Here is an 18774-nt window from a genome sequence, read left to right on the forward strand (position 1 = left end):
CTGCAGTTCTCAGACCCAGCAGGTGGTGCCACTGCTAATTTGTGCATGACCTGTGGACAATCCCCTTCCTCTCACCCACTTTTCTGTTCTGTCCGCGTATCTCTCTCTCTCCCTCCATTTGCCGCCTTCTCCCAGCCAGCAGTGTTTTCGGTAGCGCTTAGCAACGGACCTGTTGGACAATCACGCCCTCTCCTCGCTGTGGTTGCCATGGAGATGTGCTGCGACAGCATCCCATCAGCATAGGAGCAGTAATTATACTATTATGATGCAACCTGACCCCCTTTTATAGTGTATGACGTTGGCAATACAAAAGCAATTTGTATTGCCATCGCTAGCCCCTCCTATATTCAGCTATATAGTGTAGCTTCTCGTCTTACACAAACATTAAATTACCATTGACAATGAATGGAGAATTTACGTCCTATCTGGACAAGCAAATCGGCTATTCATCGGCTATGACAATTATTTGCCATTTGCACAAGTGCATAGGAAATCTTTCAAAGCTTGATTTATTTTAGGTCTAGACACACATACACCTTTTATTTATTTATTTCACATTGCATTCATGTTTAATATGTCACATGACTCGCATCATTAAAATGTGTTTTGCAATTATATGCGGGCCCACTTGCAATATCATCACGGTCCGCCAGTGGACCCCGACCCACAGGTTGAGAGAACTTTGAGAAATGCTGCTGCTGTAGCATTTCCTCTGGTCCAGCCGCGGTCCAGCCAGGGCTGAGCCAGCGGTAGTATTCCGAGTCTAAACTGTAGTCATTTATTTATTTCGCTATCCAGTGAAACAAGTGCAGTTGTATGATGTTGAAAGACTATTATCCGCGGTGGGAAACGTCTCAGACGTCAGAAAACCCACCTTTTTGTGTACAATACACTTTTTATCCAGAAGATAAAATAATGTCCGCCAGAAGGATATTATTTTATTTACTCAAGTGCGCCACCTACAATGTGCGCCACCTACAATGTGCGCCACCTACACCTAAATCAATGCTATTTTCTATCGACCAGGGCAGGCGTTGCACTTATTTGGCGGACATATTTTATAGTGGCCAAATAATGCATTTGACACCAAATGTGGGGATCTGGGACGTTTCCCACCGCAGAGAATAGTTTTTCCACGTCATAAAACTGCCTTTGTTTCCGTGAATAACTAAATCATTTTTCATCGTTTTTACTAAAATGGTTGGACAATAGCATGTTAAACGTTTCTGTCGATTGGAACAACACTGCTCCTGGTCCTGGCAGAGCGGTGACTCCAGTTTGAGGTGATAGACTATAGCTTATCACCGCGGTCACGCAGTGTAGTTTTTTTAAACGGTTAGAAAACTACAACATTACGCCATTCGCCGCGGTTAGACACATCTCTCTGTTTGTATATGTTTTTTACTGTCAGACGAGTCCTTTAACTCTGGAGCTATCACCCCGTTCACTGATTGGTCTAGATTTGCAGGCACAGGGGTTTTGCATCTGAACCCTATGATCTGAACCAGAGGGTCCGAGGGAGGCTGATGGCCTCGACTCGTTATGAAGGTGACGGTGATAGGTAAAACCGGTGTATGTATGAGCCTTCTCCGGACCAGAGCCTGATGATCGTTAGGAGCACGGAGCAGTGTGACATCTTGTGTGCTGCAGCTGTGTAACATCATCATCTCGTGTAGAAGCCTAGAAGGATGAGGAGGAGGTTGTTGACTTGGCCGCTGTGAAGGAAAATCATCATTCCTTGAATGACGGACCTTCAGCGACTGAGGGAAAACGTCAATAACGCAGACAGAAGATAATGAACGAAATGCAATCTATATTGTGAGAACAGGTGCGTGAGTTTGTATTTGTCCCTCGTTAAAAAGCATCGCTTATAGTAGACAGTGCATGTGTGTGCCTTATTAGGCCTGATTCAGTTATAGTTAGTAGCCTATATATAGTTAATTATATTTTGTTTTTGTAATTGATTGAGCACATTAAACCAATGCTTTAGGATGTTCATTTCTCCAAAAAAATTATGGAATCAATCCTAGAGCAAGCCTACATTTACGGCGTGAATTCCTATTTGATATTTCATCTACAAGTTACAATAACGATTAGTAGAAGTCACAGAGTAGGCCTTAACGCCAAAATAGAATGAAAGATGATTGATTGCCTAGCTTTACTAGCCCTATCGTTGGCCTAAATCAGAATTCAGACCTATCCACAGTAAGCCACTAATTGGCAATCTGACGATTACAAATGTAGGCTACGAATTTCGAGGAAAATGTGCCATCTTTGCAGTCTACCACAGGGCTACTGGGAAGTCCGCCAAACGTATTCCATTGCACGCTTTATGAAAGTAGAACATATCCTATTAGATTGCATACACATGCACATCGCACAATCCTTATTTACTGATTTATGTATTTCTTTATTTTAGCCAATTAGCCTATTTTAAATACAGTAACACTAACAATGACAGCAAAGGTCAGGTTTAGCCCTGCGCAGTGTTGCTCACAAGCAAACAGATTGTTGACATAAGGCTGTCACAGCTTTGTTGGGTTGTCATAGTGTTTACCACACAGAGACATTATAGGATAAACCACTGGTTCTCAAAGTGGGGTCCGCCCCGGGACCCCCCATGGCATGAGGTCCCAGAAAGTGGTTCCAGGGGGTCCCCAGCAAAATCGGTTAATAAAGCCCACAATCAGTTTAACCACTTTAAACCTACTTTACACTTCGGCTATTAAAAAAAAAAAGATGATCTACAAGGCCATGGGACATGTTGCATGCTTGTAGATCGGCTATTTTTGAAAGATTTCCAAAAAATCTAATCTAGAAATGTTCTAACAAAACTGATGGGGGTCCGTGGCATAAAAATGTTTGAGAACCATTGATGTATAAACTAATATAAAGCAATATGCATTGGTTGGTTTTTATTTGTTGTCATTGGTGACATAAAAAAGAGCACAGATCACTTTCCGACACAGTCAATCAATGCATCAGAACCACTCTAAGCTACTGCACCCGGAAAGCATGGGAACGAACGAGGATTGCTGTGAAAAAGAGGCCTGACCCCATAGCCTGAAGGGACCGTCTTGCTCTAATAATTGGATAAGATGATTGTCATAGCAGCAGGTGGTTGCTATGGGGGAATACAGAAGCACGACCAGTAGGGTAAACGTGACAATCTCCCATGTGAATGGTGCCACATCATTACTAGCCTCCTCAGAGAGAGAGAAGCAGCAACCAGGGTCTCTGGTGACACTCATTCATTGCATCTCTGTGGAGTCGGTGCTAATGAAATCATCTGTTGTCAGCATTCCTGCTGGGTTGGATGGACATAAGCGTGCGTGTGGGACAGTGGCTTGTCCATCACTACAGAGGTTGTGAACTTGTGAGTTTGATTCCACCATGGTGCATCCGGCTTTGTCGAGCATCTCCACACAAACACAATTGGCCCAGCCATGTCCGGGGGGTGGGAAGCCGGGCAGGGAGGGTGATATCGCTGCATGTATTCCTAGTACTACGTGCTGGGGCGGCACCTGACACCAGGGAGTGTTGGGTGAAGGCACGAAGGCTCTATGTCCTTCCTGTCAGGTGAGTCAGTTGGATATAACAGCAGTGACAACACACAGGAATGTGTGTGGGGAGGAATTAATTGGCAAAAAATGACTAAAATCGGAGAGAAAAGGGGGTAAAAAGCTCGCACAAAATTCCAGGGACATTTTTCATCTTGGATCACTTCATGAAAAGCTACATATATAGCTCTATATAACCACAATTGTATGAGTTAGGCCTATAACATTATGTACCATAGAGATTGGACAAAATAACATTATTAATTTACACTGCACATCTGCGTTCATTTGAAGGATCTCTTATGTAGCCGAGTGGTTCTCAAACGCTTCCATGTCAAGTACCCCAGAAATTAGCATGAATTTGGCCGTTAGATCTTTTCAAGATAAAGTGGTTAAACTGAATTTTGTTGCTATATGGACCAAATTGGACCACCTGGAACCCCCTCAAGGACCCCTGGGGGTCCCTGGACCCCACTTTGAGAACCATTGATGTAGCCTAGTCTACATAAGAGGCCTGTAGGAGTTAATCTCTCAAGACAGATCCTCCAATATACAAAACATTGTTTTTTTTATTGCGACCACAGGTCGCATTTACTATGAAAATGTGCAATTCCCCTCAGTCAGTCAGTTTATCACTCAAAATCCCCATACATGGGAAAGCCCCATATATGGTGCCCAGGTCTCGTGACATCTGATGTCATAGTAAATGCGATCTGCTGTCGCAATTAAGCTCATATATGGAGATCCCTGCTGTTATCAATATTGGCCAACATCTGACCTCAAACCCTTAGATCTCCATATATGGATATGGATATATGTCTGAACCTGTTCCTGTTACATTCCATATGTTGATCCTTCCCCATCCATCCTTCCTCTTCGATGTCTCCCTTTTGACTGATACCGGTCCATTTAAACTCTAGACGGGCCTGCCCCAAAGTTATTAGTGCAGCCGCGCCCGGCAGCCGCCGGAGAACTAGAGTTCTCAACAGGCCTGAAAATTAAGGCCCGGCCTCAAACCCTGTACACTCAAGGGAATGTCCCCGCTATCACCCTTAGATCTCCATATATGGAGCTGACCTGTTCTGACATTCCATATGTTGAACTGACCTCATCAAACACTGTACACTCAAGACATGCTCCTTATATGGCCAGTACAGAATTCATTCCATGTTGAGCCCAGCAGTCTACTGTCAATGAGGCGGATGCAATGCCCTTAGGCGTCTTACTGGTTCCTCTGTATTACCAGTTATTATACAACTGAGCATTGTTAAATATGGTTTGCAGACTGTTGCACCCTCAGCTGGAATGGACACTTCACTAATGCTGAAAAATAAAATTCATTGAGTTCCTAACCGGCATGATCCATGTGTTGAACGTGTCTCTGCAGCCGGTCCAGCCATGGTGTACGCACATTCAACGGATCCCCGCGGCGTCAATCCCTCCCTGTACTCCCCAGCCTTCACATATCTGACGACCTTTAACTTCTCCGAGAGGGACAACTCGACGGTCCAGGCGGTCCACACAAAGCTTCTATGCGACCGCGATGAGGGGCCGTCCGGCAGCCAGCAGAACGGGACCCTGGCCTCTTTTGAGCTCACCTCAGGTGAGTATGGCTGTCACGATTCACACAAATGTCACACAAATAGTTGTGATTAATGATTTAATTGTGTTTGACATTGGAAATTGGAACATTACGAATATAAATTGCAATTCTGTTTCGCCTTTTAGGCCCTAGCCGCACCAATGATTCGACATGCAACTCCTTGCACCAAACGGTTGCGAGTAGTTGCGTGAAACCATTATCCCCAATGGCAGTTGCATTGGTGTGACGTCCTTATAACTGTTTTATCGCAAGGAGTTGCATTGGTGCGGTTAGTGCAGAGGCTACACTCGCATCAATTCATGACGCGTTGTAAGCTTGTAGATCTACTATTTGTGCATTTATTTTTAGGCATGAACCTTTATTCAACATGGACACGATTATGACGTTAATGACAAAATAATTGCGATTAGACGATTATGTAATAATAATAGGCCTGGGCCGTGGCTCAGTGGTCCAGGCACCTTGGCTGGTAAGCCAGCTTTGCAGCGTGTCATGGGTTCGGATCACGATGAACTTTGCTGTCCCCCCATCTCTCTCCCCCCTCCTGTCCACCCACTGTAATCTGTCAAATAAAGGCAAAGAAAACAAAAATAATTGTGACAACCCCACAGGCGAGGTGGCCGTCCTGGGCTTGGTGTTCGGGGTCCTGTGGCTGGTGTCCATCCTGGGGAACGCCCTGGTGTGCCTGGTGATCCATCGGAGCCGGAGGACCCAGTCCACCACCAACTACTTTGTGGTGTCCATGGCCTGTGCCGACCTGCTGCTGAGCCTGGGCTGTGCGCCCTTCGTGCTGCTGCAGGTCACTGCGGGCCGCTGGCCTCTGAGCACTGCCGCCTGCAAGGCCGTGCGCTACCTCCAGCACCTGTGTCCCGGCGTGCAGGTATAGGGCTGTCGCAGATTGCACATTTTGAGTTGACGATCAACCCCTTCAGGACGGGAACCCCTTTTTGGTGTTCTAAGCATTATGTTATACTTTAGCTATTGGAAAAATAGCAGATCAAGCTCGTAGCGCAGCACTTGGTGCAGTGCTACGAGCTTCTGTGGGGGGGTCCCTGGAACAACATATTTTGAGATTGGTCTGCGGCCAAATACATATCATTCTGGGGGTCCTTGACATGAAATAGTTTGAGAACCACTGATATAGAAACATAGGTTTTTCAAAACAAAAATCATGATTTAGAAGACATTTTGTAGAATCTGGTCTCAGTCCTAAATGGGTTAACTGTCACTCAAATGATTTGCAATTAGTGATTTAATTGTGTTTTCGTTTTTTTTGCGTTGAACATTGATTGGAACATTACAATTTGTATTTCTGTTTGCCTTACAGGCTTCGTAATCACAAATTGCACAGGGCAGATATGACAAATACCTTAAATATATAAAGAAATCACTGACACATTTAATACATTTAATTCAACATGGAAACAATTGATGATTATGCAAAACATAATTATTTATCGCTTATCTCAAATAATTGCGATTAGGCGATTATGTAATAACTGTGCCAGTCCTACGTGCAGGTGTACGTGCTGCTCTCCATCTGTGTGGATCGCTTCTACACTATCGTCTACCCACTGAGCTTCAAGGTGTCCCGGGAGAAAGCCAAGAGGATGATCGCGGCCTCCTGGCTGTTCGACGCGGCCTTCGTCTCTCCCTGCCTCTTCTTCTACGGCTCCTCGTCCATGGACGCCGCCGGCCACTGCGACTTCTTCCTCCCCAACAGCTGGGGAGCCATGTCGTATGCCGCCGCCCACTTCCTCCTGGGCTTCCTGGTGCCGGCGGTGCTGGTGGCGTCCTTCTACCAGCGCGTGGTCTGCTACATCTGGAGGATCAGCGGCGACGGCCGCACGGTGCGGCGCACCATGAACATCGTGCCCAGGACTAAAGTGAAGACCATCAAGATGTTCCTCATGCTCAACTCGGTGTTCCTGCTCACCTGGACGCCGTTCTACGTGGCCCAGCTATGGCATCCCAGTGAGGCCGACGGCCCCAGCAGGCGGGTGGCGCTGTTCTTCACTGCCGTCTCATGGATTTCCTTCAGCTCCACGGCGTCTAAGCCAACACTGTACTCCGTGTACAACGCAAACTTCAGACGGGGCATGAGGGAGACGTTCTGCATGTCGTCCATGAAATGCTACCGGAGCAACGCCTACACCATCACGGCCAGCTCGCGGATGGCCAAGAAGAACTACGTCGGGGTGGTCGATGTTCCCGTGTCGTCAGCAAAGACCCTGACAAAGGACTCAGTTTATGACACTTTCGACCGAGAAGCAAAGGAAAAGAAACTAGCCTGGCCAATCAACGCCAATCCTCCTAATACTTTTGTGTAGACCTGAGGGCAAGTTTGTGAAACTGTGAAAGAAAAAAAGAAACATTCTGGTGACACTTTTTGAAAACTTGGGGTACTTATGCCCTACATTCAGTTGCAACTTAGAGCAAAGCGCTAAAATAAGAAAAGCTGAATTAAGGTCCCTGCACACAGAGCGAGTTTTTCGGATTTTTAGTGGCGTTTCTCCATCGGTTTTCCGAAAAACGCGTCCAGTGTGCAACCACCTTTAGTGTCTTGTTTTGTCTAAACTCAATGTTTGACCACCAGCCGAATCTTGAATGTGTGTAGATTTAATGTGCATTTAATGTTCAATGGATTTCTCAGGTAGTGCAGTATACCGTAGTCTATTGTTTCCCAGACCGTCAAGATAAGGAGAGGATTCGAAGAAGATTGTAGAGGGAGTTCATTCTGTAATGTTTGTCGCTCTTGTAATTCTTGTGATTCCCATTTATAAGCGAGGGCTAAACTCCATTCAGGTTGAGCTGACACCTGCACATCGAGGTTAGCTCCCTGAAAAGGACGCCTATATACTGTCTGGCAGCCATGGTCTCACCCTTTAAAAATGCTAACAGTACGTTGTGCAAAAAGACATTGTTAATGTCATTGTGTAATGATACACTTGTGAGACGTCTTGTGTGTTCTGTCAACTGTGATTTCAAGACCCATGCTTTCTATAGAAGAAGCAACAATAAAATCTATTCAAATAGCTACAATTCCTAAGTATTACATTACAATAGATGTATTAATGTTGATTTAAGGTCTCTGGAACCTGGTGGTCTGCTTAAAGGTTCATCCTTGAATATACTGTATCCAGGTGGGTGGTTAAGGGGGAATACCCCTCATTTTCAACATTGAACTATGTCATATATATATACCTTAGAGTTGTGTGGAATGTTCTTTTTAAGTCCCCCTTCTGTGTAGCCTAGAACATGACCCCAAGTTCTCCAGTTTTAGGGTACACGGAGGGGGGGGGGGGGATACTCATTTTTATTATTTCCACACAACAACTCTAAGGTATATTAATGACATAGTTCAATGTTGAAAATGAATGGAATTCCCCCTCAATTATGCAAAAATAATTTCAATTAGGTGTGAGCCTGACAGGCCTAAACACAAGGACACAAAAAGTGGGAATGTCCACTTTATTTTTCATTGTGGTTTGTTTACAGGTGCAAATGTTATGTTGAAAATGGATGTACAATCTTACCAACTCCTCCCCTTAATATATTGCATGAAATACAGAGACTTACAACAGTAATATTGCAGAGATCAACATCTACTTAGCAACTTAATTTAAGTTTCCCCATTTCTTCTAATAAGGACAGTCTAATTGCCATATCATCACACTCTTCAGAAGGAATTACAGAAAACTAAATTATTATCCACAAAGAAAGCACAAGGGTATCCAACCCATTTGTAGGTACTTTTAGTATTCAATAACAATATTTGAAATTGATAAGACTTCTCGCTACAATTATTTTAAAACTTAGATTGGTACAAAACATACATTAAAGCCCTATGCTTTTTGAAAATGGCAGATCTACATAATCTACAAAACAAACATTTGACAATTTGGAAACATTTTAGTACTTTTACTATGGTACTTTTTTTTTTAAGTACATCTTCGTGCCAATGCTTTTGTACTGTTACTCATGTAAAATTGTGAATACAGGAATTTAGTTCTTACAGAGAGTATTTATATATTGCAGTATTGCTACTTTAATTCAGTAGAAATCAGAGTACTTCTTTCACCTTCTGGCCAACACAGGACTGATTTCTGGGTTTGACTGTCATTGTGGACAGTGGCGCACGCACGCACACACGGTTTGTATTCATATACTTGTGAGTACATCAACATTTGAAGAAAGTGATTTTATGAAGGCCATTAAAAATAATAAATACAAAAAATAAGCCTAAAGCAAAACAATTGCTGATCTACAAGCTCACAACGCATCGCACAAGTATAAATGTAAATCAGGCACAACTCTACTAATCCCTAAACGTCAATGTCTAATCCTAATTCCTAACCCCCACCTGAATCGTGTCCTAATTGTAAGTGCAACTCTAAAAATATTCTTTTCAACTTATTTTTTTCCTTCTTAGGACCAGAAAAATATTCAGATACTTGTGGGGACATTTGGTCCTCACAAGTATAGTAATACAAACACACACACACACACACACACTGCAGAAACACTGAGGAACTGACCCAATTTAGTTCTTCCCGATTTAACAAGGTGCAAAGTGCTTACCTGAGGCTAATGATGTTTAAATACAGTGGTTCTCCAACTTTTATCTCAACCCCCATCTTAAAATAATTGCAGTGGGGACCCCACTTTGAGAACCACTGGTTTAAGGCAGGGGTTCTCAACCCGTGGGTCGCGACCCCTTGCCAAATTATTTGGGGGGGAGGGGGGGTCCCGAGACATTGCCAAAGCATTTCCAGGGGTCCCCGGGCCAAAAACGTTGAGAACCCCTGGTTTAAGGGACATAAAAAAGCAGATTATCCTCTGTTCCATGGATTAAGGAATTTACATTTTAGAACTACTTGAACAGAGAAAAGAGCTAGTTTGTAATCAAGCTGCAACTTCCATCGAACCACTTTAATTTGCAAAGAACAGATGAATATAAGATGAAATAGTGTAGGGAAAGCTCATAGGCTGCCAAGCCAGCCGGACGGCGTGCCGCGGGTTCGGCTCCCGAGCCAGACGGCCTTTGCCGCGTGTCACTCCCCATCTCGCTCCCCCTTTCCTGTCTAATTACTGTACCCTATCAATAAAGGAAATAAAACGCAAAAAAAAATCTAAAAAAATAATAGTGCAGGGAAAAAGGAGTCGCAGCGCTGTATATTAACTGTTCTACTTTTCCATGGAATTGGTTTCTTAACCCCATTGTTGTTAAGATACTTCATTTCCCAGAGTCAAAAGTTCAAACAGTAGCCATTTATAATTGTAATATTTTTTCATTTTTCCCCCACATAAAAGCAGAAGCTAGTGCTACATCTTTAAAAGAAAAAGGAAAAAAAAGTGGAATTGCAACTTTCTCTGTTCGGTCAATCCAACAGACCCGGTCCAGACAACACATGGGGCGGATTTGTGATGACAAACACTACAAAATATCCACAAAGTGCTTTCTTTCGATCCAATATATAAAATACAAATACAAAAATAGATCCACATACATACTGTACATCCAATCAACGTATCAGTACTAACATACATTTTGACTCCTGGCGTGTGTGCTAAATTTGTATCTATATATGCAGCATTGAAGCCGTCTTGGTTTTACATGCGCCAACCTGCCTCTGAGAATCATTTCAATGCCTATACCAGTGAGGCCGACATCTTTTGGCAAACATTCTTAACAAACACCATTAGCATAACAAGCCAGACCTTATTTCTAAGCCCAAGTATCCCTTTGGCCATTTCTAGATCCATAACATTCAAAACTATGACTGGTGGAAAACGGAACAAAAGGAATTAGCCTGTTGCTTATACCAGATGTAGTGATGTACACACCCATTTTACGTGCATTATACTATGTGTACGGAAAGAATACTAAGCAATATACTGGTTAATTAGGTGTTGTTTTGCTGACACAGATACAGCATCTATATTTGTAAATGTAACTTCTGACTTAAGGTTGTGTATGCATCTGAACGCCTCTCCTAAACGTTACTGAATTCGAAATGAGCAAAACTATGCTCACCTTTTTGCACAAACATAAGGAGGTCTGGTGGTTTACTGCAAGCTACATGCCCCTTCCTGTGAGGCACGTACACAGGACTCAAAACTCACTTCTAAACCACACGACAGATTGTACAGAACGAAAGGGGACCAACAACACCCCTGACATCTCTTTGTTTTAGTTTTTTTGCTCCAAGCCCTTCGCACTGACTCTCTGTGTAGGACGAGTTTCTCTTTCCAGGGGCTAGAGGTCTTCCAGAGAAGGTTAGCCCTGGCCGTTGCTGGGCATGTTAGATTTGCTGTTCTTGGACGTCTTGGTACTGCTGCCTTGAGGCATTTTCTGCTCGTCGCCTGTGAGGAGAGCCTTGATTTCCGCAGGGATCTTCCCTTGGTCCATGGCTGAGCACCACTGTTTGTACTTATAGGGACAAAACAAAAACAAATATATATGGTACATGTTGACAAAAGCTCTACTGATGTCAGATACACTACACAACAAATTGCTGTTCGTTGAGCCACCCCATTGAAATGTGAAGTAGCCCTACCCACATACTGTAAGTATGTGGGTAGGGCCCCATTTTCTACTTAATCATAAGACAGTGTTGCATGACAATTACAGATCTACAAGCTCACAGGTCATCTCATTGCAACAGGTTGTGAGCTTGTAGATCTGCTATTGCCCAAAATAGAGATGCCAAGTAAGTTTTCAAGTCAAACATAATTGGCAAGTAAGCAAATTATCCCCTTTAGTCTGGCTCTAAAAAAAAAAGAGGCCTACTTGAAAAATCCCAAGTGTTTACAGCGCACCCATCTGGCCACTTAACGCAATGGCTGCTGTGTTAAGCCCTAACCACACCAAAGGGTCAAGACAGTTTTAGCGTTGTCCCTGCAGTGTGATAGGTCTTATTGCACGTTGACCCTAGTGATTCAACGCTAGGAATTCAATGGCCCTAACCACACCAAAGGGTTGAGACGGTTTTAGCGTTAACTCCTTGCAACCGTTTGGACCCAAGGAGTTGCATGGTGACCCTTTGGTGTGGTTAGGGCTTTAAGTGGTCAGATAGGTGGGCAGGCATCCATTTTCAGTTTATTTTGTTAATGAATCGATTGTGTTTTTACATATTTTTGTCGTTATTATCAATACAATCTTAGTGTTTTACCAATTTGGTGGCCCACCAGTAAGCCCCGGCCCACCACAGGTTGAGAATGGCTGCTCTAGGGGGGTCCCCAGAATGACAAATAACACCTGGACCTCTTTGGTGGGGACGTAACAACTACAACTAAAGGTAAGAAAGCCTTCTAGCATGGAATTCTCCTTTAAGGACTTAAGAACTTTTTAATACCTAAAAATAAATAATAAAAGAAAGAAATGAAACATCAGACTATACTATTAAAAACTTCTCAAATACTGGCCAAATTGTCATATAAGAGGCAAGAATTGTGAACATTGCCAATCTACAAGCTTGTAAATTTTCAATTTTTCACAATTATCTGTGGAACTGAGTCAAACTAAATGTCCTACGAGTACAAGTGCTTGTATATGATTATTTTGGGGGGGTCCCCAGCCAGTTCAAATGTGATTATTTTGGGGGGTCCCACTCCCCAGCCAGTTCAAATATTATTATTTTGGAGGTCGCGGCCTCAGCATGACAAGGATTAGCACCACTGCTCTAGACAGACATTATATTGTCAAAGCTAGTAGGTTAGTACCATCTCGAGCTCCTCTCGCAGTGCACAGATGGCCCTCTCCTTGCTGGACACCAGCTCTTCCAGGTACTGGTAGCGCAGCTTCTTCCTGGCCCGACACTCCCGTGCACTCTGCCTGCTCCGCTCCAGCTTGGCCTTCAGGTCAATCTTTGCAGGTTTGCGTCCCCGCTTCCCAGGCTTCTTCACTTTGCCTCCCACGATCTGAACACGCGCACGCGCACACGCACACGCACACACACACACACACACACACACTTTTGTTTTCCAAAATCCTACAATCACCAGTATATTATACAGTATACGGAGTCCACTTGGAAAACTCAGCTGGCTTGAGTGATGGATAGATGTTAATACTACAATATGATTAATGTGCAGTGGTTGGAGGTGGTCTCCCTACCCTCCCATTTACCCATTCTGGACGGGAACCCTTTTTGGTGTTTAAGCATTATGTCATACTTTAACTATCGGAAAATAGCGGCACAGAGCTTGTAGATCTGCTACTTTAGAAAAATCACGAAAATGTGGCGCAAATCTTTGCATATATTCTTTCAGAGCTAATGTTTTTAACTCAACTCTTTGCTTCTGGGGGGCGGGCCTGGAACTACATATTTTCAGATGGGGGCACACGGCCCCACTGACATAGAAACAGAGGTTTTTCAGAAAACTGAAGCTTTTTTTTAAAAATCGGCCTCAGGTCTAAATGGGTTAAAGTCTGTTGTCTGGTACTGGTTAACAAGCAGCACTGCCTGCCTGGGGAAAGTACTCATTGTGCAGAATGTTCAATTTCAAAAGTTTTGAAAATAGCAGATCTACAAGTTCACAATGGGTCACGAATCGATCGCATCACGATTCACGACGCATTGTGAGCTTGTAAATCGGCTATTTTCCAATGGCTGAAATGTATAATACTAGGGTTGAAGACGTATTGTAATAATCAAAATCTACAAAGTAACTAGTAAATAAAGTTTTCAAATGTTAAAATGTAGTGGTGTAAAAGCATAATATTTGGATCCGAGATGTAGTGGCGTAGAAGTAAAAGTGTTGTTGGAAATTAGGAAAGACGCATGAAGTAAAGTGCAAATACCTCGAAATTGTACTTAAGTAAATGTACTTAGTTACTTTCCACCACTGGTTGACAGGTGCGTTGCGATTGGTAATGTAATTAATCACACCCGCGTGTGCCCCATACGCAATGCTCCCCAGTCAGAGGAGGTTTGCAATTTGTCCAGTTCCTATGGTTCTGACTCCTGACTGTCCTGCAAGCATGTTAGTAGTAGGAGTCTAGGAGAATGTTGTCCGTGTGGAAAAGTGGACATCTTTTACTATTAAACTTCCAAATGGATGTGGAATTTAGAGGACAATATCTGACCCCAAATTGAAGCAATTAATTTTTGGGTGAGTTTTTTTTAGCCATCGATGATCACTCATATATGACCGATGGCTGTGTACATAATGGAATACAGTACATACAATGTATGTAATATGATATCACAGCCATTCTGTTGTGTATTGTGGGATACATGACAAGACATGGTATGTTAAATATCTGCCATTCTGGGACTACAGTTAGCTCTGGCCCATAGCTCTAATGCCGGCATTAAAGCTATGGACCAGAGCTAGACTTAAACAGTGTTGTCAATGTCAAACAGAACTGCCTTTTGATCTTTCCCCTAGACAATAACCACACCAATCGACTGATTTGACTTGGAAGTTGGTGATGTTTTTGTTATGGGCAGCTAGGCTAGCATGCCATCATCATGGCCAGAAGATTGTAAATCCTGAAAGGCTCCTTTAATCCCTGGTATCAATAAAACCCTTCAACCTGGGTTAGATTAGCAAACAAACTCAGAGGTTGGATTAACGCAGTAGTCCCCAATCTGAGACAGTTTTGCATTTTTGTAACACTGCATACGAAAATGTGGTTGTAGCATTACCTTGTTGTCGTCCATTTTGCTTCGCCGTTGTAGTTAGCTAGATGACACTATAGCTAAACACGGCTTTTGTTTTATAAAGCCTTAGTGGTGAGTTAAAAAAACAACTAAAGTCAATCAGGATTTGTAACAGTCTTCACATGACGCCTGCTGCTAATGGCTGCTTTCTGACTTTTGTTTTTATCCAATGTTTTTGTTTACATCACTCTTCCTGTTTTACACCACGCGGCCACGCCCCTTCCGCACATAGACCACGCCCCCGGGGGGGGGTGAAACCGCAATTAATTTAGCCTCGGTCCCAGGCTTTAAATTAATTAATTTGAATTGTTGTTTTAGCGAAGTTTCATATACATGAATCAAAATGTAGGACACAATTCTAAGCTGCCATTTGTTGTATTTAAAAATGAAGGCAGACAGTAGACTACATCAAAGCGAATGCTGTCCAATTTGTGTTCACTTTTCAACAGACCACTGAGACCAGTGTGTATGGGGGCCCATTTGAAACCCCCTCAAGAAACCCTTATGGTACCTGGAAACCACTTGAGAACCGCTGCGTAGTGACTGACTGTACTAATCTTTGATTTTTAAATGTTTTCTGGACCACAGGTGACCATAGTAGGTGAGGGTATAGCGTCTGCAAGCTACATGTTGACCAACACCGCCACCCAGCGACCATGCTCGATATCGACCAAATAGACATGTAGGTCATTCTGCCATTCTTGCCACTGTCTGCAGTGAAAGGCAGTCTAAAGTCTAAAGGTCATAAGATGGCACTAATTTTACCGTAACTATTTGGTCTGTGTCTCGGAGCAGATAGAAATATGGAAACAGAAGACTATTGCTCTTGCATTTATAGAAAAATAATAGGCTAATATGTTTGAAATCTTGTTGAAATTGCCAAACCTGCCTACCAGTGATATCACTGTTATAGGCAGGTTTCTGAACTGTCTATACTATAGACAGTGGCTATGGGAGGCTATAGACTCTATAGCCTCACATAGCCAACCTTCATAGTATCGCTACGTGATGCTAGAACTGTCCACAGACAGTGAGTAGACAGATATGGTAACATCTTATAGGCCTAATGAACATTAGTGAGGAGTAGGTCAAAATGTGGGAAGTGGTCCTAAACATTAGCACATTGCTGTGAAATTATTTGCCATATCTTATGAATGTTGTACTGTGAGCTTTGTGAGAAATGTGATTATTATGACCTCTGGTTCCGCTGCTGTAAAGTTAAGTACAGTCAAGTAATGTACTTAAGCACAATCTTGAGGCATTTGTACTTTCTTGAGTATTTCCAATTTTCACTAGATTTACTTTGACTACAGTACATCTCAGAGGCAACAATTATTTGACAGCTTTAGATTACTAGTTGCTATAATGTACACTATATGTATTTTGGCCACTTGAAAATAGCCGATGTACAAGCCTACAATTGCATTGTGAGCTTGTAGATCTGCAATTTTATTTTTCAAATGATTTCTATACATTTTATACAGTACATTTTGAAATTGGGACATTCTGCACAATGACTGAGTAGCCTACTTTTACTTTCGATACTTTAAATATATTTTGATGCCAGTACTTTTACTCAAGTACATTTTGAATACTGCAATTTTACTGGTAACGGAGTGTTTCTACATTGCAGTATTGATACTTTTATTTACGGAAAACATGTACTTCCTCTATCACTGCAGACCAATGAAGGCCAGTCAGTGTTGTTTTCCTATCAGGGGTCTCAGTCAGTGATGGTGGGCAGTGACATTCATGGAATACCTTCTAGCTCCCCCTGATGACAATACTGCAACACTGGCCTAGCCTGGGTCCACACCATACACTGGCCTAGCCTGGGTCCACACCATACACTGGCCTAGCTTGGGTCCACACCATACACTGGCCTAGCTTGGGTCCACACCATACACTGGCCTAGCCTGGGTCCACACCATACACTGGCCTAGCTTGGGTCCACACCATACACTGGCCTAGCTTGGGTCCACACCATACACTGGCCTAGCTTGGGTCCACACCATACACTGGCCTAGCCTGGGTCCACACCATACACTGGCCTAGCCTGGGTCCACACCATACACTGGCCTAGCCTGGGTCCACACCATAGACGCTGCACCAGGGTTGATTTTGACAGCAAATTTTGATTTGTCATAGTCTCTTGAATAGTTTTAATTTAGTTTTAAGACACATTTTAGTCACCTGGAATGTTTTAGTGTTAGTCTAGTTTTAGTCGACTAAATATCATAAGATTTTAGTCGACTAAATCTACAGTTCATTTAGTCGACTAAATGTATTTTATTGGCGGGCCTTGATGCCGTCGTAATGGCTGATTTTACACTTGCTGAAAATAGCAGATCTACAAGCTCACAATGCGTCCCAGCAAGTGTAAAATGACTTAGTCTTAGTCATCATAGCTTAGTTTTTCAATTAGTTTCCATTCAGTTTTCGCCAGTGAAAAAAGGTAGTCGAAGAACATTGTTTGTTATAGTATTCGTCGACGAAATCATCACTGCCCTGCACACACCAACTTTTTTTAATTATGTAAAAATTTACATTTTGGGAAATGGTCCAATGTAAAGTAGCTTATACATCATTTGAACATGCTTGAAGATCTGACATTTAAGGCCTAATATTTCTACAATTGCACCGCGTGCATGTTCAAATCATGTATTAGGAAAATAATATAGAGGTGCCCACTCAACAACAACTGCTATCTGTAGGCGCAAACTAAGCTTATTTGCAAAGTTTGCAACAAGAATAATTAGAACGCCTCTCCACAAAGTCCACATTAGTACTGTTAGTAAAGTTTGCAACAACACTGTTGGAATGTCACTGGTGCTACCACTCATAGGACTATTTCTACTTGGTTAACTTAAAGGGCCACTTCACCCCTTTTGCAACCAGATGATGTTCGGGAGACAAACTCTTTTGTGTGTTTTTTTATGTGGGTAGGCCTAATGTGTTTTTTGATATTTTAGTATTTCAAAGTGTCTGTGATGTGACGTCACAGAGCCTGGTCTCACTTCCTTCCTGGACTACATGTTGTCTCAGTAAGACAGCCCTCCCCCTCTCCACAAGGGTGGGTAGTGCACCAAGGCATCATGGTCATTGTAGTAATCCAGCAATCAAGTCACATTGTGCAACTGTTATCTACTACAAATACTATTAACATTGAGTGACTGGAGTTTCTTCCAGCAGTGAAATGTCCCTTTAGGCTCAAGTCTTTTTTTTATCCCCCAGAACAATGGAAACTTTCTTTAATGCACGCCATTGATTACCTACCTTGTGTATAAATGGAACCAAATGGGTCCATTTGGTTCCATTTGTACACCCTCAGTCAGAGTTAAAGGACTGTAAAAGCCGGGTCCATTTGATCCCTGACTATCAATACTTTATCTGGGCCGCACCTTGAGAAGCACCACGTCCCTCAGAGAACTTGCATCTATTCACCATCAGTCACATTCAGCAGTCTGGCCTAACCATGCATGTTAATTGCTCCAGTATGAGAAACCTCTCTCTGGCTTTTCTTCGTCCATTCATTGTTTGGTCAAACTGCTTACCCATGCATCGCATGTTCACTGCAGAGATTAAATGTTTTCACCGTCAGCAATGCAACCCAGAAAGCTGAATGAATGAATGAGCCTCAGCTGATTAGAAAACTCATCAAGTGTGAACCTAATGAGAGATGCTTTTTAGACGAGCAAGGAAGGCAAATGCAGTCAAAGTGGTTCTCAAACGTTTTCATGCCAAGGACCCTAATTTAATATGGATTTTGGCCGCGGACCACCATCTGAAAAATATTTTGTGCCAGGGACCCCCCTACCTACAAGATTTATATTGTTAAAATATTTCAAAAATATTCTAAATGTTGCTATTTTCAAACATGGCTGATGTATATACAGTAGGGTTAAAAAACTAGACATTCTGATTTTGATGGTATGTTAGC

The 18774-nt window shown here is 42.8% G+C and overlaps 3 protein-coding genes across 6 annotated transcripts in view; 2 read left to right on the forward strand and 1 right to left on the reverse strand.

The window, feature by feature from the left end:
• The first annotated feature begins 1573 nt into the window (after positions 1 to 1573).
• On the forward strand, positions 1574 to 8143 carry gpr19 (G protein-coupled receptor 19). Its single transcript, XM_079493916.1, has 4 exons — positions 1574 to 1828; positions 4948 to 5163; positions 5775 to 6043; positions 6684 to 8143. Exons 2-4 carry the CDS (start codon positions 4959 to 4961, stop codon positions 7491 to 7493), a joined length of 1284 nt encoding a protein of 427 aa, XP_079350042.1. The 5' UTR covers positions 1574 to 1828; positions 4948 to 4958; the 3' UTR covers positions 7494 to 8143.
• A 1203-nt stretch (positions 8144 to 9346) lies between these two features.
• On the reverse strand, positions 9347 to 14987 carry crebl2 (cAMP responsive element binding protein-like 2). Its single transcript, XM_079494878.1, has 3 exons — positions 14820 to 14987; positions 12889 to 13086; positions 9347 to 11596 (listed from the first exon to the last, which is right to left on the reverse strand). The coding sequence occupies exons 1-3, from the start codon at positions 14832 to 14834 to the stop codon at positions 11444 to 11446; spliced, it is 366 nt and encodes a 121-aa protein (XP_079351004.1). The 5' UTR covers positions 14835 to 14987; the 3' UTR covers positions 9347 to 11443.
• Positions 14094 to 18774, forward strand: part of dusp16 (dual specificity phosphatase 16) — a 50137-nt gene continuing 45456 nt past the window's right edge. For 3 of the 4 annotated variants that reach the window (XM_079494867.1, XM_079494868.1, XM_079494866.1), the window contains exons 1-2: positions 14094 to 14280; positions 15423 to 15516. The gene's annotated coding sequence lies outside the window, so the exon portion shown is untranslated. The remainder of the gene's footprint in view (positions 14281 to 15422; positions 15517 to 18774) is intronic. The other variant, XM_079494865.1, reaches the window with a different exon arrangement.

The sequence above is a fragment of the Electrona antarctica genome (genome assembly GCF_951216825.1).
Source record: "Electrona antarctica genome assembly, chromosome: 23".
NCBI classification, from domain to species: Eukaryota; Metazoa; Chordata; class Actinopteri; order Myctophiformes; family Myctophidae; genus Electrona; species Electrona antarctica.

Bases quoted from the DNA above. Each gene is read 5' to 3' on its own strand.
- crebl2 (XM_079494878.1), bottom strand. The intron at 11,597-12,888 runs GTACTAACCTAC...TGTCCCTATAAG, and splicing joins TGCGAGAGGAGCTCGAGATG to TACAAACAGTGGTGCTCAGC.
- gpr19 (XM_079493916.1), top strand. From the start codon at position 4,959: ATGGTGTACGCACATTCAACGGATCCCCGCGGCGTCAATCCCTCCCTG. The intron at 5,164-5,774 runs GTGAGTATGGCT...ACAACCCCACAG, and splicing joins CTCTTTTGAGCTCACCTCAG to GCGAGGTGGCCGTCCTGGGC. The intron at 6,044-6,683 runs GTATAGGGCTGT...TCCTACGTGCAG, and splicing joins ACCTGTGTCCCGGCGTGCAG to GTGTACGTGCTGCTCTCCAT.